Raw genomic sequence first — 27,377 nt, 5'->3', positions numbered from 1 at the left:
CGATACAATGTTTGGTGATATAGAGTATTTTGCTGACCAGTAAATAGTCTGAAAAAATGTTATTAAATCAAAGAGGAAATATTTGAAAAAATATTTTTCTGGAATTACACAATCTCTTTTCTCTCAAAAATATGTCCATTTTCCTACTAGCACATAAAAAGGTATAATTGTAGCTTTAAAACATAACAAAACCTGTATCAGAATATTTAGCTATTTGAGAGCAAATGCATTTGGTATGAGATTTACAACTTATAAATGTAACCAGTAGAGTAGCCAAATCATTCTTCAAATTTGCATGCAATAGATAGCCCCAGTATGTGATGCTGAACATTCTTTCTTATAGATAATCACAATTTCCCCCTAGAAATGATGCAATTGTCACTGGAAACCAGATGGTAAGTAAAGCAGCAAAAAAGACTGTGGCTTGGATGCAGTTACCAGCCATCAAAACTTGCAGATTCTATATATTTTCCTCTGGAGTGAACCAGCTCAAGAGATGACTGGGCCAAACCAGTAGCACAAGTAGGTCTTCCACAAAACCCTTCTCCATGGTTCTCCTAGTTATCTCAGAAAATCAGCTTTGTTTCACAAGGGGAAGGAGAGCAATGAATTCAGAGGATGGGCAGGAGAATGAGAAAGCTTACTCTCAATTATTCAGTGGCTCCCCATTGCCTCCAGGATAATGTGTAAGTTCTTCATTTGGACACTTAAGGCTTCCACTTTCTGTGCCCAGCTGACATTATAGCCTCACCCAAACCACAGGGAATAGTAGGGATAAGATCAGAAAGGTAATAGGGAACCAAACCAGTCAAGACCTTGACTTTAACTTCGAGTGAGGTGGGAGCCATTATACGTTCTGAGGAAACAGTAACAAAATCCATCTTAGTTTTATTTGGTTAATGGACAGTTGGTCCTGTACAAAATGTCCATGGAGACAATTGGTCCATGCTAACTGTCCTTGATATTTGGTCTTAACCAACACATCCATCTTAGAAAATGTCACCAGATTCAAATAGCCAATATATCTATTTCTACTTTTGGCTTACAAGATGCATACATTAAAAACCCTATCATGTTGTATTGCTAAAAATAACCCTTTTCACCTCAGTAACTTAGCTAGTAATGGCACATGGGATATGGTAGATGAATTGGAGTGGACCAAATGTCTCCATTGAAGTTTTGGTACATGACCAAATGTCCTGCAAGGGTTTTAGTATTACTCATTCTTCTTAAATATACCCTACATTTCCATCATACAGATCCCTTCATCCTGAGTGCCCTCTTCAAGCATCCCTACCCATAGCAATCTCATTCTACTTTCAGTATCCCTCCTACATAAAGCCACCTTGATTCCTCCAGAAAGATGTATCTCTCCCTCTGGTTCTAGTCTTATAAATGCCCAAAGAACTTGGCATAAGCCAAGGTTTTGCATGTTATGCCTTATACTAACTCTTAGGAGTTAGGCGACAACATAGATGTCTTGCTTTGAGCTTCAGCTGGATTGCAAACCCCTCAGGCATGAATTACATTTTATAGAGCAAACCAGTGCCATTATTTCAATCATGAGAAAAGCCAAGTGCCTCCACAAACTCAACTCAGTTTCTAGGCCCTCAGCTATTATGACACCTACCAACAGATTTGCCAACGGGTACAAAGTTCAAGTTCATGTACATTTTTAAAAACACAATGAGTAAAAATATTCATGTTTTAAAAAGTTAAGACCAAATTATCATTTAACCAACTTCTTCCAACTAAACTGCTTTGGACACCTATCGTTACCCTTCAGATGGAATTCTGCAGAGATTTATTGTCTCCACCTCTACTTTGAGACTTGTATTGTGCTGTCATCTTTGTTATATTTATTTGCCACATTTTTTTTACTTACCCCACTGAAATGTAAGTTCTTTGGGGATGGAGGCCTCACTGAGTTAGTTATGGATCCCACTGGTTCCCTTACCCAGGGACCCTTACTCAAAAAATATTTGGAGATGGAATATTTGCATGGCTCTTCCAGCCTTCAATTGCAAATGAAATACAAAAGGCGACCAAACATAAACTTCTGCCTCTGTTATACAGGATTTTGTGCCACTGTATCAAAACTTTGAGAATTTTTACACACGGAACCTTTACATGAGAATCAGAGACAACTGGAACCGGCCCATTTGCAGTGCCCCAGGAGCTCTGTTCGATGTGATGGAGAGGGTATCAGATGACTACAACTGGACATTTAGGTGAGGCATCCATCTGGAGGGGCTTGGTTGGAAGAAAACCCTTTCTGGGAAATCCTAGCCTGGGCACCAGATTACAGACCTGAACAACTAAAGGATGGAAAAAGCTAGTCTCTCATCATTCAGTCTTTTGCAAGCCATTATAAGCCAGTGGGGGAAGTCATAGTAATTAAGTTGCTAAGGGTGGCTTGTTTATATTGCAATTTAAGTGAGATCTGTGTCAGAAGGTACAGGATACAGAGCAAGCCAGGAAGAGCCCTTTTCAGCTTTATTAATAAATTATACCCTCCTACTTCTTGCTGAAGGAGACAGTGATTGCTGTGGCTGTTTCTCGTTTAAAAGGTTCTTGCTGGAATTTAAACTGAAGCATAGGTGTCATGACTCGGTAAACCTTTTTCCAATACTCCACCCAGTTTCATTATGGGGATACTCTCCTCTAATGGCAAACAATTTTGTTGTCAAAAAGAAAATATATGACTTGGGCCAGATCCAAGATCTTTTTGTAAGAGTCTTTTATGAGGCGCTAGAATGATATTAAATGACAAAGCCCTTTGTGCTAACCTGACCTTTTCTCTGCAGGTTTACTGGAAGAATCATCAAAGATGTCATCAACATGGGCTCCTATAACTTCCTTGGCCTGGCAGCTAGATACGATGAATCTATGAGGACAGTGAAGGATGTTTTAGAGTCGCATGGCGTAGGTGTGGCCAGTACTAGATGTGAAATGGGTATGTATATTCACTATTTTGAAATTTTGTCCAGTGGGTCTCATGACTACTTCTCAAATCTAGGTCATATCTAGACTTTGTGCCTCAAAAAACTATTATAAAATGCAAAACAGGAAAAAGTAGATTAAAATCTTTTTGGAAATTTCAAACATTATATTCTTAAAAGCAGTTTATTAATTGCAGATTTTAATTCATCAGAATAAATAAAAATGAATCTTTCCTGATCATTATTATCTAAATAGAAACTATTGTGCTTCATTCATCTGGTCCTTTTCTAGGTCCCTTCTCCTACTTTTTTTTTTTTAACAGTTTTATTGAGGTATAATTGATATTCAAAAAAATTGTACTTATTTAGTATATACAATTTGGTGAGTTTGGACATGTATATACACCCATGAAACCATCACGACAATCAAGATAATAAACATATCCATTATCTCAGAAAGTTGCCCCAACTTTTTGTGGTAAGAATACTTAACATGAGATCTACCTTTAAAAAAAATGTTAAGTGCACAATATAGTATTGTTAACTATAAGCACTATGTTGTACAGCAGACCTCTAGAACTTATTCATCTTGCACAACTGAAACTTTATGCCCATTGAACAACTTCTCTTTTGAATTTGGCTCTTTCTTCCATATTTCTGAATGATGTCCATTACTAATCTTGCTTTTGTGTTTGTGTATTGCCTGTCTCTGATGCTTAAACATAAGTGTCATGAAGGAAGAAACTGGCCCCTTGACTGTTATGTTGAATGAATGAATGAACAAATGAATGATGAGTGAATGAATGGGCAAGGTGAAACACACTGCTTGTTCAGTTCTTTTTTTTGATGAAATATTCTCTCTTACCCAGAGGAGTGAAATCTGTGAGAAGGAAGCTACTGCTCCTCTCTTGTCTGGGGAGAAAGAATGATGCAAACTTCCTCCTATGAGTTCTTTGCTATTCCTGGCACATTGTTTTCTTATTTATCTCATTTATTTCTCACAAAAATCATGTGTTATAGTAGGCAGCACAGGTGATGTTATTCTCATCTTCTAGAGGTAAATCTGCTAAGAAAGAGATTTACCGTTAATGAAAATTGAGTCACTGGCGTAATTATTCAGACCTGTGCCATAAATAATTCAAATTGAACAAAATAATTTTATATCCATATATTCAGTAAATACTTAGTTAAAGCTCTAGCATTTATAAGAGGCTGCCCAAATTTTTTAAAAAAGACATCTTACTTATTTTCATTTTGATGTATGAGGGCTGAAGATATGAGCAGGGTGCACGAAGAAGATTCTCTTCCACATAGAAGAACTGGGTGCCCACAATGCTCCATTTGGCAATGAGGCAGAGACTAGAAAAAGACTCCCAGTTCATAAGAGACATGGAATCAGTAACCTTTGGAGATGTTTCCTTTTGTCCCAGTGACACCACATACTAAGACTGTTAACCAGACAGAAAACAGATTTCTGAAGGTGATGACTCTCAAATCACTGAGACAGAACACTCCCCAATCACAGCCAGCAGAAGCTGAAGGGAGGAAGCTTGACACAGGCAATGGTTTGCCTCCAGAGAAAGCTAGATGTGAAATATAGGTCCCAAATTCTGCAGCCTCAACAAGTCCAGAGAAACCATGAAGAGGTGAAGATCTTAATTTGGACTGCCTACAGCCTAAGTTCTTTTTCCACCTACTCACTATTCTGAGTTACTGGGCATTTCATATTTACCTGCTTCATTGAGCTCTGGAGCTCAAGATCTAGAAAGAAGATTTTAACTGTTTTCAAGTAAACACTCAGAGAGCAAAATAGAAGCTACCCACAGTAATTTTAGGCAGTTAGAAGGACTAAAAACAAGGACACAGCAAACTAAAATAAATAAGTAAACAGGGTACATCTAAAACTATTCTTCAACATAAATAGTAACCTTAACATAACATGAAATAATTAGTAGCATAATTTTGAATGTCATTTATTTCAAGAAATACAAGTAACTTTTGGAAAACATATGCTACATAGTCTTAAGAAAAATGTTCAATAGTGGCAACGGATTAACTGTCAAAACTTGGGAATATAGAGGATTAACAATTTTTAGTAATCAAATTGCTTCTTGAGGAACCAAAAGTAAAAGTTTAAGAATGTTTAATGACTTAAAAATATTTTCTAGAGCTTTTGAAAGTAGTTTCTAATGACCTATAGGGAAAAGAACATAGAAATTATATTACAAAATAGAAAAATTGAACAAAAAAGAAAATCAAGAGAAAGTATTTAAAATATAATAAAAAAATAGAAGACCACACATATTACTTTGACCAAGAATATGTAAGAATATGTAACTAGAACATATTTGCTTATTGAAATAAAAGGACTAAGGTTTGGCAAAATAATAAAAATAAAAATTAAAAAAAATAAACTCAATTATGTGCTATAATTAAAAACAAATACAGTTAAATTAAAGTTCTTTCAAAGGATTAAAGTAGAAAGATAGGTCTTAGCCAAGCACCTGGTTCCCTCCTTCCTCCTGCAACCACCACCAAAATATACCTCAGTGCCTAAATGGAAGGTCAATTTAGTGGAAGGAGCAGCAAAGAAGGAGTCCAAAAATAAGGTTGTTTGCCAAATCTGCCAATGTTCAAACTAAGCCCAAAATACAGCTGGAAATAATACATTTTCAGACAGATATATAAAGAATTGTAAATGCTATTTTTAAGATGTGAAATGATGTGCTGCTGTTCATTTTTGTGTATAACTGAAAAACAGTGGAATTCAGAATTTAAAAAGGCTTTGATTCCTTTGCGGGCCAATTTAACATTCCACAGGCTGAAAGAGCTGTACATTTTTTATATCTTAAATACGAGGCAAAGAGAAATGGTGATATGGAATCATAATCAAGCATTTGAAATATTTTAAATTTATATTTACTATACTCATATTGTTTTTTTTGTTAGAATGCTCCCTGATTTGGGCAGTCTCCTTCTAATTATGTACCATATGTAACATTTTTGGTAATTGCATAATTGCATAATGGAGATAGATACAACTCCTACATCCTTTATGCATCCAATAACACAGCAGAAACATATATAGCTATTTATTTCTCTATACAACTGGAAATTAATAGGCTAATGCATGTGGGAGGGGCTTTGAAATCATGAAGATCAATTTAACATTCCACAAGCTGATTAGAAAGAGCAAGAAAAATAAAAAAAATGAAATAGCGATAAGCAACTATCAAGTACCTCCTAGTCCTTAAAACAGAAAGAAGTCAAGAAAATAAACATATAAAGATATACGACATTAACAATGTAATTCTTGAGTTTAATTTAATATTTATATATTGAATACTGAAACTTAAAACGTATTATCAAGATACTTCATCTTTTTAAAGCTATTGAGTTTTCACAAAAATGTAGTGTATGTATAGTATGCCACAAAGAAAATCTCATTAAATTCTGAAAAAGTGAAATCTACATAGATCATTGGATTCTTGGATCACAGTAAAATAAAGCTAAAAGTTAATAACAAAATTAGAAACAAACATTTTTTAAAAAATTACTTGAAGGTTTTAAGCCTCTCCTAAGAGACCCTTGAATCAAAAGGGAAATGAAATTACAATTACATATTTAGAAACTGACAATTATGAGAGCGTCAGAGGACCCAACTACTTGTGTATTCAGAGGAATATATATATTCTTACCTAAAGAAGAAAAATTGGAGCTAATAAACTAAACAACCAGTGCATTAAGGAATAAAAGGAAGCAAAAGTATTGAATTATTGAAGATAAAAACAGAAACCTATGAACTAGAGAATAGTAATTTTTATTAGGTTGAAGCATCTCTGTTCTAATAAGTCACTAAAGGTGATTCTGATGAGCAACCAGAGTTGACGATCACTGAGCTACAACCCTAATCTCAAAATTTGACAAAAAAGTATTTAATAAAAGGAAAATGATTAGGCAATATTACTTACAAAAAAATTATTCAAGAAATTGGCTCTTTTCCTGTGGGAGCCACCAGATTAAGAGGAGCGCAGCCATCTCTTCTCCCTACCATTCCGTGTGCTCATCCACTGGTATTGGTGTACTCAGAAAAGGGGGAATCATCTGGCAAAATGTCACTTTGCCTACTATGTTCAAGGCTCCCATTTAATCAGATATTGTAAACTTTTTCACACCAACCTGTGCAAAAAAAATAGCCTAGTGCTGTCAGTAAAGTAGCAGGTCATCAAACCAGTGCTGAGTCATGGGATACTGGCAGAGGTGTGTCTCAAGTTCCCAAAACTGAAGGCAATAAGAGTTATCGTCTGGCCAGGATGTTTTTGGCGATATGTGTCATGGGGTGCACATGTTTGCACCAGCCAAAACCTGGTGCCTCTGGCACTGCAGAGTAAATACAACACACAAACGATATGCCCTCTGCTCTGCCCTGGCTGCCTTGGTCTTACTGGTGCTGGTCTTGTCTAAAGGTCCTCATATTGAGGAAGTATCTGAACTTCCTTTGGTAGTTAAAGATAAAGTTGAGGGCTACAAGATGACCAAGGAGGCTGTTTTGCTTCTTAAGAAACTTAAGGCCTGAAATGATATCAAAAAGATTTATGCCTCGCAGTGAATGAGAGCTGGCAACGGCAAAATGAGAAATCATCGTCGTACCCAGTGCAGGAGACCCTGCATCATCTATAATGAGGGTAATGGCATCATCAAAGCCTTCAAGAACATCCCTGGAATTACCTTGCTTAATGTAAGCAAACTGAACATTTTGAAACTTGCTCCTAGTGGGCACATGGGCCATTTTTGCATTGGAACTGAAAGTGCTTTCTGCAAGTTAGATAACCTGCATGACATTTGGTGTAAAGCTGCCTCCCTGAAGAGTAACTACAAACTGCCCATGTACAAGATGTTCAGCATAGAACTTAGCAGAATCTTGAAAAGCCCAGAGGTCCAAAAAGCCCTCCAAGCACAACACAAGAAGATTCATCACAGGGTCCTGAAGAAGAATCCACTGAAAAATCTGAGAATCATGTTAAAGCTAAACTCATATGCAAAGACCATGCAATAGATCACCATTCTTCTCTGGGCCAAGAGCCACAAGCTCTGGGGGATAAAGCAGCACCAGTGCTAGAAGCTAAATCAGAAGAGAAGGGGGTTTCAGGTAGAAGCCTGTAGTAGGAAAGAAAAAAAAGAGGTTGCTTGTGTTATGAAGTAGAAGAAGCCTTTGGTGGGAAAAAAAAAGAAAGCAGCTACCAAGAAACCAGCAGCTGAGAAGAAATCTGCAGGAAAGAAACCTACCACAAAAGAAAAGAAGACTGTGGCATAAACAAAAATTTGTTTATTCTGTAAAGGTAAAATCACTTTGGATGGCTAATTTTGAATAAAAACCTGATGAAAGAGGCAGTGAGAAACATGAAAAAAGAAAAAATAAAGAAATTGGCACTGTGAATCCCACAGTATATTCAAATAACAGGATATCATGATCAAGTCATTTTAGTCAGTTACTGCACGAATTTAAAAATTTGGTCCTTATCAAGTGCAGATCTTTATTTAATTCTTTATTGAATGTTTATTATTTTTAATAAATTTTTGATTGTTTATATATGCAAAATGGAAGTGGACTAAAACTCTCTTGCTCAGCTCCCCTTCATCTTTGTGGTGGCCCCAATAAAAGCTTCTTTAGAGGTCTGCTTTACTCCTCACAGACAATTTATAACTTTGAAAGAGTTGAGAAGAAAACACATGATTATCTTGATAAATATTGCTAAAGCAATTATAAAATTCAATATCCATTCCTTATAAAACTTTTAATAGAATAAAAATAAGAGATTCCTGAATAGAATTTAAAAAATCTACTTTAAACAAACAGGGACTTTACTATGCTTCATAATGAAACATTAAAAGCTTTCACTTTAAAATCAGGAAAAAGATAAAGATGTGTTTTACTATCATTTTTAATAACCTTTGGAAGTATACTAAACAACATAATTATTCATTCACTTTTGAAGTCAATGAATGTTTATTGAATGACTACCATGTGAAAGAATAAGAAGTACATATAAGAGAAGAGGTAAACTAACCATTATCTGTAGATGATCTGACTGTTCATATCTCTGGTTTTCAAGTGTGATCCATGAGGAGTAAAGTGGACCTCTAAAGGGGCTTTTATTGGGCCACCACAGAGATGAAGGGGAGCTGAACAAGAGAGTTTTAGTCCACTTCCATTTTGCATATATAAACAATCAAAAATTTATTAAAAATAATAAACATTCAATGAAGAATTAAATAAAGACCTGCATTCAATAAGGACCAAATTTTTAGATTTGTGTAGTAACATCAATAATCAATAATCAGTGAAGATACATTTGGAAAAATTATATCTATTAGTAAATATAAGCAAAAATAACAATCACCTAAAGAATAAATTATTTTGAAAATGTTTAGAACCTATTTGAAACAAACTATAAAACTTTTATAAAAGACTTACAAGAAGATTATAAAAAAACAGAGATGCCATATCCTAGAAGGGAATGATTGGTACTATAATTCTATCAACATTTCCCTAAATGAATATGTAAATTGAACACAATCCCAAGGACATGAATGGACAGAGTGGGAGGGATCTAAATTGAAATTCTAGAGACAGATACAACATGGCACCTTCATTTGTATATAATAAGAATAATATTTCAAATCAGTTGGAAAATGATCATAATTAGTGTTGTAATAACTGCATGATCATATAAAGAAATAAGTTAGAGTACTATCTCACACTTTACACCTAGGTCAATTACACCTACAAATTTCACTAGGTAAATTACAAATGCATTTGGAATTGAAATGTGAAAAACAAGAACAATCACTACCAAAAATAACTATATAAATAAAAATTGAAATTGAATGAATAACTGAATTGATGAATGACTGAACAAATGAACAGAATAAAACTACTTGGACAATTCAAATACTAAATGCACTTGTGTGAGTTCTTTGGTAAGTGCCCTGCTACAGATGTCACACTGTAGCTCCCTTGATGTGAGTGACGCCTCTCTCTTAGTTCGTTTGGGTTGTTATAACAAAATACCACAGACTGATTGACTTGTGAACAACAGACGTTTATGTCTCACTGTTCTGGATCCTGAAAGTTTAAGTCAAGGTGCCAATATGGTTGGGTAAGGGCACTTTCTGTGTTGCAAACTTCTCATGGTATTCTCACAATGTGGAAGGGATGGGTTAGCTCTCTGGGACCTCTTTTATAAGGGTACTAATCCTATTAATGAGGGCTTTATCCCCATGACCTATTAACCTCGCAAAGGCCCTACATCCTAATACCATCGCTTGGGGCATTAGGTTTTCAACATATTAATTGGTGGGGAACACATTCAGACCATAGCAACCTCTTTTCTAGCTTGTCACTTATGATCACTCCTCAGTTCTATAACCCATAATGACCTCCAGTCTTTTCCAGTGGAACTCACATCAACTTGGCAGAATGCCCTCTTAGGAGGAAGGGATCCATTTTAATGTCTCAATACCAGACTGGCCACCCTGGTCCATGGAAAAACAGGCACTATTCCCTGTTGGAAGAAAGCCAGCTTGCTCCCAACTCAACTGCTAGCCACAACTGTTTGTCCTTGAGATTCCTCAACTCTGACCCGGATGGTAGTCTACTGTGCCCTAATGTCCTGGGAAAACAGAGAAAGCACTTCCAAAAAATTTAAGGGAAAAAGAAACATTTAAACTTCTATACATGAAACACTGTCAACAAAGTTAAAAATCTAAGAACAAAATTAGGAAAAGTTATCCCCAATATATATGATAAAATGTTAAAATTCTTAATGCGTAAAGACTTACAGATTAAAAGAAAAAGATCAGTCTAACTTGAGAAATGGACCAAGATTTTGACAAAGATCAAAGCTGGCAAAATGGCACAGTCAGAATAGTATGATCTTTCTCAACCTTTTTAAAATTATCACTCCCTCCCAATGGTATTTTAATACCATAGATACACTGTATATCTGTTTATGTTGTACATGGATATCTATGCTTTATATATAAATAGAGTAAGATATTTCCCCTTCCAAGAACCAATTTTCAACTTTTGGGGCAATAATACCCCTATTGATAATGCACAGAATAGTGGTCACCTTTGGAAGGAGGTGGATGGTGACCAGAAGGAGCACAAAGAGACTTCCCAGATGCTATGCATATTGTTTTTAACTTAATGCATTTATATGTCTGTATTTACTTTATGAAATTTCATAGAGCTCTAAACTTATGATTTCTTTCCTTTTCTATATGTATGCGATAGTGTAATGAAATTTTACATTAAAATTTAGATTCAGTATACAAATGAGCAGTTAAGAAAAAAAATATAATGGCCAATGAGCCTGTGGAAAACACTCTGCTTCATTAATAATCAAAGAGTGATTGAGACAAGAGTCATCATTTTTCATCTAATTAGCAAAAATTAAAAAATAACAATATTCCATAGTTTCAAAGGAATGAAGAAAGGGGCATCCTTACATACTATTGATAGAGTAAATTGGAGGGCTGTTTGAAAATGTATCAACAGCAAGTCATTTAACTTAGCATTTCCATTCTGAGAAATTTTGCCTTAAAAATTAGAATAAGTAATCAAAGATGTATGATCAAGAACAATCATTACAATGTGTTTAAAAATAACAAAGAGTTTCTAGTCAAGATGATGGGGTAGTTAATCACTGCATATGCCTCCTCCCATGGCCACATTAAAATTGCAATTAAATTATGAAACAGTCAACCTGGAGAATGACCTGAAGACTAGCTGAACAGAACTTCTATAACTGGAGATATAAAGAGACTACATCAAGACTGATAGGAGGAGTGGAGATGCAAAATGGGCTGGTCCCACACCCATCTGTGGTGGTTAAACAATAGGAGAGATATCTCAGCTATGGAGGCCCTTCTCACAAGGAGGAGTGAGGGACCCCAGCCCTTCACCGGGCTCCCCAGACCAGTGTGCCAGGACCAGAAAGGGGAGTTCCCACAAAATCTGAGTGGGACAATCAGTGGGGATTCTGGCTGTCCGGATGATATGGAAGGCAGCTAGAAATCCAGATGTACCCTTAAAGGGCCCACACACAGATATATTCACATGCAGGCACTCACCCTGAGCTCCAGCAGAGGGGCAGCAGCTCGGGAGGAGCCAGAGACATACAGGGAAAGACTGAGTTGTGTGGCTCAGGGAAAAAGCTGGAGGGACAGCCACCACTGTCCCTTTGTTGAGTCCTCCTCCTCTGCAACCTGCAGGTGAGTGCCATCTTGCCTGTGGTAAGCCCTCCCCAAAACAGCCAAAACTAAACCTGCACTGGTGAGATCTGCTTGTTCCACCCCATGACTCCCTGAGACCCTGCCCCGTCCAACTTGCAACTTACCCTGTGGCAATTTTGGGTGATTACTGGACAACCAGCTCCACCCCACACTCTCAGGAGGAGTTTTTTTTCTGGCAGCAATCAACAGGCCTCCACTCGAGCACCTCAGGAGACACTTTTGGTGGTGGGCAACCAGTCCCGGCCCTAGCTGTAGTTTTTCCTGAACAAATCTCGGGGTTCTGTGGGCCCAAGATGAGTAGCAGCTGGCCTTGTTGTGAGCTGTAATTTTTGCAAGTGGCCACAGGCTCAGCACTGCCAACAAATCTGAACCTGCACCAAACTGAGGAACTCCACTTGCCTCATCCTGGAAGCTCTCTGAGACCCTGCCTCATTCAACTGTGGTACCCCCAAGGCTCATTCAGCTTTTGAGTCTTACAGGCAATCGGCAGGCAGCCTCAGACCTATACCTTTTGCTGAGCTGCCTCAAGCCTGGTAGTGGTGTTAATCAGCCTCAGTTCACCATAAGGCCTCTCCCACATACCTCCCACATACTCCTAGGTCCTTCTCAGGCCATAACCAAACATGGTAGCTTTGTAACTCCTACCAGGTAGCGCTGGGCTACTCTGTAGGACCTACGCAGAGAGGCAGCCAAATGAGAAAACAAAGAAACACAACCCAAATGAAAGAATAGGAGAAAACTTCAGAAAAATAACTAAATGAAATGGAGGCAAGGAACCTATCAGATACAGAGTTTAAAACACTGTTACAAGGATCCTCAATGAACTTAAGAGATTAGATGAGCTCAGTGAGAACTTCAACAAAGAGATAATAAGCATAAAAAAGAACATAAAAACCATAAAAAAGAACTACATAGATATGAAAAATACAATAACTGAAATGAAGAATTCACTAGAGGGATGAAGTAGAGGATCGAATTAGTGATTTGGAAGACAAGGTTGCAGAAAACACCCAACTGGAATGACAAAAAGAAAAAAGAATTTTAAAAAATAAAAATAGTTTAAGGGACCTTTGGGATAACATCAAGTGTAACAACATTCACATCTTAGGATTACCAGAAGAAGAGAGAAAGCAAAGAAATAAGAACCCATTTGAGGAAACAATGACTGAAAATTCCCCTAACCTGGTGAAAGAAAGAGACATATAAGTCTAGGAAGCACAGAGAGTCCCAAAGAAGATGAACCCAATAGGCCCACACCAAGAATGTCATCACTTTTATTCAATATAGTATTGGAAGTTCTAGCCACAGCAATCAGACAAGAAAAATAAATAAACAGCATCTAAATTAGAAAGGAAGTAGTAAAACTGTCATTATTTGCAGATGACATGATACTATGTATAGAGAATCCTAAAGATTCCACCAAAAAAACTATAAGAACTGATATACTAATTCAATAAAGTAGCAGAATACAAAAGTAATATTCAGAAATCAGTTGCATTTCTGTAGATGAGCAATGAGCCATCAGAAAGAGAAATTAAGAATATAATCCCACTAAAATTACACCATAAAAATTAAATACTTAAGAATAAATTTAACCAAAGAGGTAAAATACTTGTACTTGGAAAATTATAAGTCATTGAAGAAAGAAAATGAAGAAGATATAAATAAATGGAGACATATATTGTGCTCATGTACAGGAAGAATTAACATCGTTTAAATGTCCATACTACTCAAAACAATTTATAGATTCAATGCAATTCCTATCTAAATACTAATGGCATTTTTTACACAACTAGAACAAATAATTTTAAAATCTGTGTGGAACCATAACAGACCCCAAATAACCATGAATAATCCTGAGAAAGAACAAAGTGGAGGTATAATGCTACCTGATATTAAACTATACTATAAGACTATAGTAATTAAAACAGCATGGTACTGACATAAAAACAGATACATAAATCAACAGAACAGAAAAAAAAGCTCAGAAATAAATTCATGCTTATATGGACTTTTAATCAATGGCAAAGGATGCAAGAATATACAATGGGGTAAAAACAGCTTATTCAATAGTGTTAGGAAAATTGGACAGATACATGCAAAAAAATTAAACTGGACCATCTTCTTATACCATATATAAGAATAAACACAAAATGAATTAAAGACTGAAATGTAAGACCCAAAACCATAAAACTCCTAGAAAACATAGACAGCAAACTCTCTGACATTGCTCTTAGGAATACTTTTTTTCTGATATATCTCCTCAGGAGAGGGAAATAAAAGAAAAAATAAACAAATGGGACTACGTCAAACTAAAAACGTTTTGCATAGCAAAAAAAAGAATCAAGAAAACAAAAAAACAACCTACTGAGTGAGAAAAGATATTTGCTAACGATATATGTGATAAAGGGTTAATATCCAAAATTTATAAAAAAACCTACAACTCAACACCAAAAGAAAAATCCAATTAAAAAATGGGCAAAGAACCTGAATAGGCATTTCTCCTAAGAGGACATACAGATGGCCAATAGACATATGAAAAGATGCTCAATGTCACTAATCATCAGAGAAATGCAAATTAAAACCACAATGAGATATCACCTAACACCTATCAGAATGGCTATCATTAATAAATCAACAAACAAGTGTTGGTGAGGATGTGGAGAAAAGGGAAACCTCATGGACTATTGGTGGGAATGCAAATTGGTACAGCCACAATGGAAAACAGTTTGGAAGTTCCTTAAAAAATTAAATATAGGACCACCTTATGACCCAGCAATTGCACTTCAGGGTTTTTATGCAAAGAAATCCAAAACATTAATTCAAAAAGACATATGCACCCCTACGTTAACTGCAGTGTTATTTACAATAGTCAAAACATGGAAGCAACCTAAGTGCCCAACAATAGACAATTGGATAAAGAAAAGGTGATAACACACACACGCACGCACACATACACACACACACACACACACAAAATGGAATATTATTCAGCCATAAAAATGAAATTTTACTATTTACAACAACGTGGATGTACCTAGCGGATATTATGCTAAGTGAAATAAATCAGAGAAAGACGAATATATCGTTTCACTTATACGTGGAATCTAAGGAACAAAATAAATGAGGAAGCAAAAGGAAAACAGACTCATAGATACAGAGAACAAACTGGTGATTGCCAGATGGGAGGGAAGGTTGTGGGGCTAGTTGAAAAGATGAAAGGGTTAAAAAGTACAAATTAGTAGTTACAAAATAATCACAGGGATGTAAAGTACAACATAGGGAATATATTCAATAATATTCTATTAACTACATATAGTGCCAGGTAGATACGAGACTAATTGGGGTGATCACGTCATAAATTATATAAATGTCTGACCACTATGCTATACACCTGAAACTCATATATAAAATAACATTGAATGTCAATTCTAATTGAAAAATAAAAATTAAAAAGTAATAATAATAAAAATTGGAAGTGAGATTCCAAGAATAGGAAATTGATTAAACAGGTTTATTTAGTGTACTAAGCAGCAATATGAAATTTCATTATTATTATTATTTACTCACACAAAATTATAATACAGTTGCTAAGCACCATAGTTGAGAGCTAAGGCTCTTGGATTAGGCTGCTTGGGTTCAAATCTTAATTACTCCTTTTAACTACTAGGGCCTGAGATAAGCTATGTGCCTTCCTAGTCCTCAATTTTCTCCTGTGTAAAATGGAAAAAGAGAATAAAACAAATTATAAAACAATATGTATATTATGAGTCCAATTTAAAAAATATATTTTATATGAATATCTATATCAAAAAAGCTGGTTAAGTTTTATTTTGTATTATTTCCTAATTTTTCCAAATGAACTCCTATTTCTTGGGTTAATTATTCTCTTACTAGTTAACAGGAGCCTAAAATGAAGGCAGACTCTAATGAAAATAGTTGTGGCACTTCCAAGGCATTGCCACAGAAGCAGACTGACCATATTTTCCACTCGACTGGAGAAACCCTGCCCCAGGCTATGTGGATTCTTTAGCTTGTCCAATGATCTCAAAAACAGTCTGGAGGTTTTGGCTAGAAATAAATGGTAAAGATTTATTCAAGAGTCTTAGGGTTTACAAACTGAAAATGTAACTAGGCAATACCCAAAGTGTTCCCAAGAAGAAAGAAAAACTAAGAATTTTTATAGTAAAAAGTACATTCTTGAGAGGAATCAGTCCCACATTCTTAGCCTCTGTATTGATCCAAAATGGTAATGCTGACAAGTGGTCTAGATAATGGATGTCAGGTGGTCTGAATAGGTGAACATTCTTTCCATAATCCTTCGGGGTATTCAAAAAGTTATCTGGAGGTTTGCTATGTATCCAGGCATTGATTCAGGACTGAAAAGTTCAGAAGTTTAAGTTCTCAGGATAGTTAAAACAGAAATAAAATCGTATCCTCGTGCCTCAACCTACTTGATTACAGTAATTTTATTGCATTTTATTTCTTCACTCTGTCTTTCAAGCTTAAACTAGTAGTTCCTAAACTTTAGCTCACATCAGAATCACCTACCTGCAGAGAATGAGAAAACACAGGTTGTTGTAACTACCCACAGAGTTTCTGATTCTGTTGATCTGGAATAAGACCCGAGATTTCATATTATTTATTTATTTATTATTATTATTTATGCCTACAGCACCTGGTCTTCCTAGGTGGTCTCCCATCCAAGTACTAATCAGGCCCGACCCTGATTAGCTTCCAAGATCAGACAGGATCGGACTCGTTCAGGGTGGCATGGCCGTAGACTATGGACCGTGGCTCCACTGGGGTGCGAACCCAGGACCTTCTGTATGTAAAGCAGACATGCTAACTGCTATACTATGGAACCACATCTAAGATTTTGTATTTCTAAAGAGTTTCCACATGACGTTGATGCTTCTGCTTTGGCAACCACACTTTGGTAACCACTGGAAACTTTCTAGAATGGCTTTCTTAAATAAATTAGTCTAGAAATTTTCAAAACATCTTTTACTTTGTGTAAAGTGAACACCACATATCCCTAGGAGATAGAGTCTATTAATAAAAACTAAAAAGTAGATAATAGACATCCCAGAAAATTAGTGAAACTAGTTGGTTTTGATATCTGAACATAGTCTGCCTGACACACATCTCTGGTCCAGGTTTCCAAATCTAGGAAAGGTTAAACTCAGGCAACTAGAGAAAAGCATTTGTTTTCTTTCTTTACTCTCTCCCATTTTTATTCTACAAGAGTATGTAGTGCGTATGTAGTAAGAGTATATTATTTGAAAACATATACTCTATATGTCCTTTGTGCTACCATAGTTTTACCCAGCAACTGTTCAGCAGAAGTTCACTTCTAGGAAAACAAATTCATGGAATGCCTCAAGATTAATTCTGTGCCAATGAAAGGCCATCTTTACTTGTAGACTTTTCTTCCTTTGAGAAGGGAAGGCTTGTGCTTGATTAATCTCATCAGAGAAACCTGAATAGTATGAATACCTAAAAATTGCTTAGTTGAGAACATCTCTTTAAATTATAATTGCGATTCGAGAAGTAGTCTTCAAATATTTTCATCTTAAAAACATCAGAAAGGACACATTGACCTAGGAATCAATGCAACTTGAGTAGGAAATTCTTTTCCATTCTTAAGTTTCAGCTGATTTTTACAATTTGCTGAAATTTCTTTTCTATTTTTCACAGTTTGAGGACATTGTCCTTAATTATTATTAGATAGTTTGTCCCTCTCTTTATCTTCTTGGAAAATTCTCTGCTACCATTTAAATCAAATTATCAAGGCTCTTCTTGTGTTTCTTTCTCAAATAATTGTAGCTAGATTCAGGGAATGCTCAGTCTCGCTAACCCGAACTACTGTTTTTGCAAACTGTTGAAATTAAAGTATATTTTAAATAAATATTAGCTTATGGCCTTCAAGATCTTATGGGAATGAGTAGTTTCTAAGAAATTGTCACCAAATAGAGATATTGCTTTCTTTAAAAAAAGAAAAGGCAATTTTAATCAACATGATTGTATGAAATTCAATGCTATCAACATGCTTTCAAGCAGTGGATTAAATTAAATAGGTTATAAACATCTCCACTTCAATTAATTTTATCTTCTTAATTTACACAGCAAAATCCTTCTTCATAAATAGCACCAACCTTCTCAGACCAAATTCTGATTAATGAGAATTAATTTCAAGTCTTTTTATTTTCCTTATAGAATATTTGTAAGGGGAGCAGGGCTCTCAGAGGAATTGTTTGGGAGTAGGAAAATAAAAGTGTATCTTGGTTTCTGAAAGCCTTTGGCAATTTCCTGATACTTGTTATAGTTCTGACAAGGTAATTGCCCTTCTCTTAACAGTGATAGAAATTATAGCACATCCAAATTTCAGCTAGTAGAGTTATTTCTGCAAGTGTAAATTTGGCCCTGTAAGTTCAGCAAAGTCAAGCAAGCGTAACAATTCAACAAGATATGCCAATAATTTTCACAAGTGTAATACTTGCCAGCAAGGTAGTACCTAGGATGATTGAACAAAGTTGGAATTTATAGAATTTTAGAATATGTAGATCAACTACTGCCTCTATCCACTCATACAAATACCATGAGATGAGATACATGAAGTCTAGAGATATTTTTAATGACTTGTCAATCAATGTTCACACAGTCAGTAGACTGAGAAGTCAAGACTAGAGTCCTGAGTCCAATGGAAGAGCAGTTTACTCTATCCCATACCATTCATAGCTAAAACCAATGACCATCTACATCAGGGGGTCACCAAACTAATCCAGCTGCCCCTCTTTCTATAGTGTCTGCAAGTTACAAATAAATTTTACAGTTTCAAGTAGCTTAAAAAATAAAAATAATATTTTTCAACATGTGAAATTATATGCATTCAAATTACAGTATTCATAATAAACTTTCATTGGAACAGAGCCACACCCACTCTTTTGTGCATTGTCTATGACTGATTTTACTCTATAATGGCAGAGCTACAGAGAACACATGGCCCACAAAGCTCCAAATATTTTCTGTCTGGTCCTCTATAAAAAGTTTGCTGATGTAGACAAGTACTGCCATCATAGCAACTTGGGAATAAGAATCCTGTAGATTTAATACCAGCTGTCCAAATTTTCAGATCCAGTGCATATCAGCATATATCAAACTTTACTCTTCTTTACTTCATTTAGAATAAATCCTGTTCCATCCAAATATACCACGGATACAGATTAACTTTCATTGTCATAGGCACCTGTGTATGTCCTTTAATGGCACTGATATTAACTTGAGGAAGACCAAGAACATCAACAATGTCTACCCCTAACTCCCCACATGTAGGCAATTATCTGAGAATAAGGATATTTGGAGTGGTAAAAGTACCACTTGACAGAAATGTAACTCTTACAAATGTGTTCTATACCCTCCTTATAATACAAAAAGTTAGATGATAGTATAATCAAATACATTTCTGATTATCTTGGTACTTGTGTTTCTTCTAATTCATAGGACATAACCTAAATGAGTAACATGATTCGTCAGCTGGTGTTAACTAACAAAATTAGGAAGATTTGACTTGTAGAGTCAAGGAATTTACCCAGGCTTCTTATATTTTTCTTTTACCTATTTCATGTATGTTTCTTATTCCTTTGGGGCAAATAGCTATTTATATTTCTTTGAACTCTATGCAAACTGAACACCCTGTATACTATGAGTATATTTTAGTGAGCCAAGGAGTAGGATAAGCTTTACAAGTAAAAAGCTGGAACTGAAAGGCTACTCAAAGGTATATATATTAATCTCCATCCATGCTAGAGGGTAGAACCTATCCATTTTATCATACACCATTTCCAGACTTAATTCTCTGCCATTTCACAGAAGTAAAATACAGAAAGAATAATGGAATCACAGAACTGAGTATAGACAAGTTTCCTAGTGTTTAGTCTAACATACTTTTACAAAGAAGCATACCAAAGTCCAGAAAGTCTCAACTTTCCTAAGGTCAAATAGCTAGTGAATGAAAAAGCCATGTTAATCACAAACTCAGGTGTGCAAAAAGTGTTCAAGTCCTTTTTAAAAAAATAAGTTTAAGTTGACTCCAAACCCCGATCTACCTGTTTTATTTTTGTCCCAAATTGGGGCTCACATTTATTGAGATAGAGCAAAGGTTGTAGGATATTGTGCAGTTTCTAAACACTGGAGAAGTCTCCCTGGTCTTTGGTCCCCAGTTGAGAGGCCCACTGGTTCAGTGAACACAGTCCCTGTGCTCCATCAAACCAGGTATTTCTGTCCCAGGCTAAGGGCTAAATAGTGGCTGGTGTGGATAGGAAACCCAGTGTCCAGCATTCAAGCTGCTCTTGTGCCTCTTGCAGTTGTCCCCAGGCAGATACCACCAAGAGATGTATATGGATCCACTGACCCCACTCTTGGTCAAATCCCCTTTACTCTCTCTGCTTCCCAGATACCATGGTTTCTCTCCTTTGAGTACACCTAATGTAATCCCTTCAATTTGTGTAAGCATTTTCCAGGCAGGAAGGAAGCAATTTCAACTTTGGGCCCTATATCATGAACCTCTCCAGAAACACAGGACTAAATAGTGCCTGGCTACCTGCTAAACATGGAAAGAAATAAAGAAAAAACTACGGAGAACACGCATAAGTTATTATTCAAATTGTCCTATAATGTTCATAAAAAATCTCTATATTTTTAAAAACATACAGATGGTTAGCATCCCTTAGGCCAGTGGCTCCTAAAATTTTCCTGTTTTGGAAAATGCCATGGAATAGTGATGATGTGTTCCTTCTCTAGATTCAGACGTGCTGAGTTTACATCCTGGCTCTAGAGTTACTAACTGTGTAACCTTGGGCAAGTGAACTCTCAATCACTGGTGCCCTTTTGTGTAAAATTGGGATAATAGCAGTACTATCCTCAAAAAGTATATGACAATTAACTAAGATAAAGCTTGAAATGTTTCCACATGGTAGGTTGGCATGTCTTTAAGTAGGTGGCCTGCACTTACTAGCTCTGTCTCCTTTTGGCAAGTGACATCTCTTCTATATCTATTTTCTCATTGATAAAATAAGGATTAGGGTGACTATTTTATAGATTTTGTATAGGTGTGATGATTAAATTAAATAATCATGGTGCATTAGTGGACACTCATTATATACTGCTTCATTCCACTTTATTCTACCTGTTTTGTTTTAGAGGTGATTTTTAAAAGCAAGAGAATCAAATCTGAATTAGCTCTGTATAGTAGATTATAGTATTGTATCAATGATAATAGTACTGTCATTACATAAGAGAATTTCTTGTTTTTAGTAAATGTATGCTGAAATATTTAGGAGAAATGAGGCATCATGTTTGCAATTTACTATGTAGTTCAGAAAAAATTACATATCTATGTATGTTTGTTTACATGTGATATATGTATGTAATATATATATAAATGGATCCAGAAATATTTATGTAGTAGGATGTAGGAAATGTAGTAAAATAAGGAATTTTACTACATTTTGAGGAATCTGGGTGAAAACTATCTAAGGATTATTGGTACTATTCTTGCAACTTTTTCATAGGTCTGAAATTACATAAAAATAAAACATTAAAGAAAAAATGGTAAGAACGTTAATTTATTGAGCATGGGGTAGAGATCATCATTTGATCTACTTAAGAATTCTTCTTTTATCAGGATTCTTTGTGACAGAAAGGCTCATCATAATTATATATCCATGCCTCACTTAAGGTTTTTGTTTGTACCATATTGTAATTATATACTAATGCTTTAACCTGTCCAAAGGTAACAAGTGGTTTGTTAAAAGTGAAGGAGTGGATAGGTGGGCAAAGAAAAGTTTTTTGTTTGTTTGTTTGTTTGTTTGTTTGTTTTTCATCAGAATGGAAGGTCTTTTAACCCAGCAGCCATGGACTATGTTCAGTATGACAGTTTGTTCTAGACTCATTTCAGGTACCACCTGAGGCTTCTTTCAGATTTTTTTCTGAATGTTTCACAGAAAAAACAATGTTACTCAAGAGGCATTGTAGATCTATAACCCCATCAGACTGGACACACGCAGAATAAGGAGAAATGCAAAGTATTCTAAGAGTTTTGGATGGTAAGCCAAAAGGTAAAATCCTTTTGGTAGAAGAGTCAATGCTAGTTTTAATGCAGGAATCACTAGTTCAAGTAAAGGGATTCAGAGGTAGACTGATAGCCATAGAACAACTGGAACAGCCAGAAGAGCTAACTGGCAGGTTGCCATGATAATAAAAGCCTGTTCCTAAGTCAAGTCTAAGGGACAATCTACAAACAGGATATTCTGAACAAAAAGTGACTACAGTCAGTGTAGAAATAGTCCTCACCTGTGCCACACAGAAAGAATTGGTGGTTGCGAAACAGAATTGTTAATAATTGTAGTGCCACACTCTACTATTAATCAGTGTCAATATGAAGGCCAGTGCTCTTTATGTTCAGACTAGAATGCATGAGCCAGTCAATGTCGAAAGCATATAATATATATGCAAAGCATATAATTATATGCAAAACATATAATAACATAATATTTCTACTTTTCTCCTGAATCTAATTTGTATTGACTTGACTGATAATGGCAAATACAGTATTTGGCACATGAAACAATGCTGAGAAGCTAGCAAAAAAAATACACTCAGCTTGTATTTATTCTTTTATTCGTGGGATAAATAAACCTTCAGAATAAGAACAAGTGTCAGTATATGCATAATATATCAATTTGGCGAGCCCTTCTCACTAGCCAATTTATGATTGTTGTTCACCTTCAGAGACTGAAGACTAAAGTCATAGAGAGAAACAAAAATTTTTGTGGATTTGTACCTTTGGTTAGGACTATAGTTATGCTTTCTTGGGATTAAAAAAAATGCTCATATTTATATACCAAAAACAAAATGTGAATATAATTTCTAGAACTAATTAAGTACTCAGATCACCAACTGTAACTTGGCGTGACTCAGACACCTCAACTCATTCAAAATGTGGACTGAGTGTGTGTAGACAGCAAGCTAGTTACATTTCTGTTGACTCCTTTGTTTCTCCAGGGTCTTCTTACATTTTTATTTCTTGAATGTGAAGAGCAGCAGGAGGAAAGCAGCACTGGATTAACACAAATAAGCCATACTATTTATTATTCCTTAACAAACCCTACCTGACTCCAGACCAACTCATTCTAACTTTAAAAGGTATAGCTTCCTGAAGTAGAAAATATTAAGCCATCCTGGGAATCTTTCAAATCTGTTTATGAAATCTGAGCTATGAACACTAAACAGAGAAATTCTATGATAATGTGGTTTGGGATTGGGGGCTGTTGTTTTTGACAAATGAAGGCAAGCCCCTAGATGGAAAATCACTCATAACTTATAACTCAGCTGTAAGACATCTGCTTATAGAAATGAGTATATTTGTACATTACTAACCACCTCACCAATGAGAATTCAGAAGGTCCGTATCTAGAGACCTCATGTGGACATCTTCATTTCCTGTCTTTTCCCTCTTTTTAAGCTATTGTTAATGATAGAGGCCTCGGAGAGGACAATTTCTCAGGATGTCCTTAGACACACCCACTTCTCATTGGTTGGCTATTTGGTTGCTTATAAAACATCTTACATTATCCTAAGAAGTTTTAGTGATGCAACTATTATAGATAAACCCCTGAGATGGCAAATTTGGGAAGATGAAGGTGGAAGAAGACATCACACAGAGATTCATTGTGAACTTCTACTCATGCACTTCGTGTTAACTGAACTAGGACACAGTTGTCCCCTAATCCTCTGGGTAGAAACAACTCATATAGAAAGTTACTGAAGTGGCAAGGTTTGGAAACCCACCATCATTGCTGGAAGACTTCTTCAGATTTAGACATTTTCAAACTGGTGCTCACTGCCTAGTCATGTTGTTGCCCTTGTGGTTCTTGGCCCTCATTCCTGGGCCATCCTCTACTCTTGGCTCGTTTCTGTCTTCATTCTCCATCTAAAGATAGCATGCAATTCAACAAGCACCTACTATGTGTCAATACTGCACTAGGCAACTGTGGTTGCCAGGAACATCTCACACACAGTATCTGCACCCTGAAGGCTCTTTCTATAATAAAAAAGATTACTCCATGAACATCCTCAGTTCAGCTTAATAAGTGCTATGAAGCTATGCTATCTCAGAAGAGAAAGTGATGAAGTTTGCCTGAGGAAGCTGGGAATAACATCCCAGAAAAGATGTCGTGTGTGGTGGATCTCAAAGAGTGAGAGGGAGTTGCAAGAAAATGATTATCTTTGGTGAAAGAGCACTTGGAACATCAAGGAAGCACCTCTTCCAACCTCTCTGGAAACCGTGGGACCACTTAACTTTTCAGTGAAAAAGCTGGAGCCAGAACCCAAGTCTCCTCATGCCCAGGCCAATGGTCTTTTCACTACCTATTCTCAGACCATTCCCTTTGAGATGCAGCCTGTGTTTGGAAGAAACAAATCTGACAAATGATTATGTTATCATGCTTTGTCTTTACATTTCAGTTTCTCTTTTTACTCCATAATATATATTTAATATTACATTTTTAAATTATAATTTAATGTTTTAACATTTCCCTAAAAATCTTGAGTAAGATTGGTTTTGCTGGAATACTTATTTTACTATGGTTTCTGACCATTGAGGAACAAATGAATTCTGGTTTAAGAAGAAAGGCTACCAGTCATCTGTGATATGACAGTGAGACTTCTCAGGAAATACGAAGTTCAATCATCAGATGTCCACTTCCATATTAAATGCAAAACAAAACTCTAAACCATTCAATGCCTTCTAAAGTTTAATCCCTTGCCATTTTAGTGCAGACTAATTTACCAACTTAAATAAAATTCTGATATTTCACTCTGTATAGTAAAATATGTTGATTATTAGGTTGAAAGAAGCATGTTTATAATAATTCTGAATATGCTAATGATATTCCTCTAACTTAAATTTGAGTTAAATCTTCCCCTACATTCCAAGGATGCAATTACAGCATATCCTCACATGTACTTTTTTCTGTTCCATTAATTGTATCACCTAGAGCAGCATTGTCCAATAAAAATACAATGCAAGACATATGTGTAATTTAAAATTTTCTAGTAGCCATGTTAAAAAAAAGTTAAAAAAACAGGTAAACTCAATTTTATAATACGTTTTGACCCAGTATATACAAAATACTATTATTTAAACATGCAATCAATATAAAAATATTAATGAGCTATTTTACATTATTTTTGTTGTATTAAGCCCTTAAAAATGGTGTATATTTTATACTTACAGCATATCTTAATTCAGACACTAAATTTTCATTGGTTAGAGTGAAATAAGTGAAATGTAATTCTACCAAAATAATAAAGTTATGTTTTATGGGAAATATTTTACGTTGCTTCAGTTTTAAAATTTAAATTAACTAAAATTAAATAAAATTTTAAACTTAGTTTCTCTATTGCACTAACTACATGTAGCTTGTGGCTACCACATGGGATGGTGCAGCTCTAGAAGTTAGAGCAAACAGAAAAATATGGGTGCATTAAAGTTTGCTCTCAGTAAGGCGTGAGGGAATTATGTATAAAAAGGGGTCAGAAAATAAGCATATAAAAAATAGTAGAGTGGTAAAAATGTGAACTTTGGAGTTAGACTACATTACATGTTGGTTTTTATCTGTGACCTCTTTACACTTCAGTTTTCTTGTCTGTAAAGTAATAATATCTGCATTATTGGACTCTTAAGATTAAATGAGATAACCTAAGTAGTGGGCTTTGAAATCTAGCACATTCTGGAGGTTCAATGAGTTATAACTAGAGTTATTAGTATCTATGAAAATCATGAGACCTGTTTGCATTTAGTGTGGGGAACCTGTGAGGGGTTATAATTTAATTACTTGTGGGATATAGGGTAAGGAGAAAGAGAGACATTGTGGCTTTCTTTCTTTTCTTCTTTTTTTTGATAAATTTTATTGCATTATAAAGTATTTATATAGAAAAGTGCACCAATCATAAGTGTACAGCTCCAAGGATTTTCACAAAGCAAGCATGCCCGTGTAACCAATATCCAGATCTAGAAACGAAACATTTGGAGAATCTCAAAGCTCTCCTCATGCTCCAACAAAATAAACCACTATCCTGATGACTTCTAACACTATAGGTTAGTTTTGTCTGTTTGTAAACTTTACATAAATGGACTCATACAACCTGTGTGAATATATGTGTCTGACTTCTTTCATTTATTCATATATTTGTGAGATTTTTTTCATGTTGTTGTATGGGGTAATAGTTTGTTCTTTCTCATTGCTGTGTTGCATTCCACTATAAAAATATCCCCACAATGCATTTATCCATTCTACAGTAAATGGAAATTTGGGTTATTTCTAAACTGGGTTTACGGCAAATACACCTGCTATGCACACTCTTATATATGTCTTTTGGTTATGGGTAATTACTGGAATTTGAGTTTTCAATCTTGGATTTGTTGAAAAGAGAAGACTTACTCATCCTGCCATTTCATTTGCAGGAACCTTAAATAAGCATAAAGAGTTGGAGGACCTTGTGGCTAAGTTCCTGAATGTAGAAGCAGCCATGGTCTTTGGGATGGGATTTGCAACTAACTCAATGAATATCCCTGCACTAGTTGGAAAGGTGAGAATTTATTAACATAATTATCTTCTGCTCTATTATCCCTAAGAATTATAACTCTGAGAGGTCCTTTTCTTAGGAAAAGCTGATTGGGTGTCTAGCTTTTTAAATAAATGTACCAGCTTTATCAAGCAAATCTCTTAATCATGATATTCTGCTTATAGAATTGCAGCCTTAGAAGTGGGTCAAATTTCATTTTTCATGATGGGTTAGCAAAATTGATTGAATTTTTAGGCTCCCAAGTCACCACTTGCTATGTAGTCAACACATATTAAGCATTTATTTAAACAAAACATTTTGCTTGTATCATTCATTCATTTTATTTATCCAATAAATCACTTATTGAGAATCCACGAAGTCCTCATATGAGGCAAGATATATAGGGCATGCAAAGATGAACAGGACCTGTGCCTTGTAAATTTATGTAGTTTACAGTCCAGTGGGAGAAAAAACGCACCAAATAAATAGGATGATTATTACAAAAAG

At 35.5% G+C, this 27,377-nt stretch overlaps 1 protein-coding gene and 1 pseudogene across 1 annotated transcript in view; one reads left to right on the top strand and one right to left on the bottom strand.

The window, feature by feature from the left end:
• SPTLC3 (serine palmitoyltransferase long chain base subunit 3) overlaps positions 1–27,377 on the top strand; it is a 148,947-nt gene that overhangs the window by 45,591 nt on the left and 75,979 nt on the right. The window contains exons 3-5 of the mRNA XM_006921585.2: positions 2,077–2,231; positions 2,808–2,956; positions 26,770–26,894. Of these exons, the coding sequence (XP_006921647.1) occupies positions 2,077–2,231; positions 2,808–2,956; positions 26,770–26,894 (429 nt within the window). The remainder of the gene's footprint in view (positions 1–2,076; positions 2,232–2,807; positions 2,957–26,769; positions 26,895–27,377) is intronic.
• LOC112471065 lies at positions 16,909–17,027 on the bottom strand (annotated as a pseudogene).

The sequence above is a fragment of the Pteropus alecto genome, unplaced genomic scaffold (assembly GCF_000325575.1).
Source record: "Pteropus alecto unplaced genomic scaffold, ASM32557v1 scaffold45, whole genome shotgun sequence".
NCBI lineage: Eukaryota > Metazoa > Chordata > Mammalia > Chiroptera > Pteropodidae > Pteropus > Pteropus alecto.
This window is presented reverse-complemented; position numbering and strand designations above follow the sequence as displayed.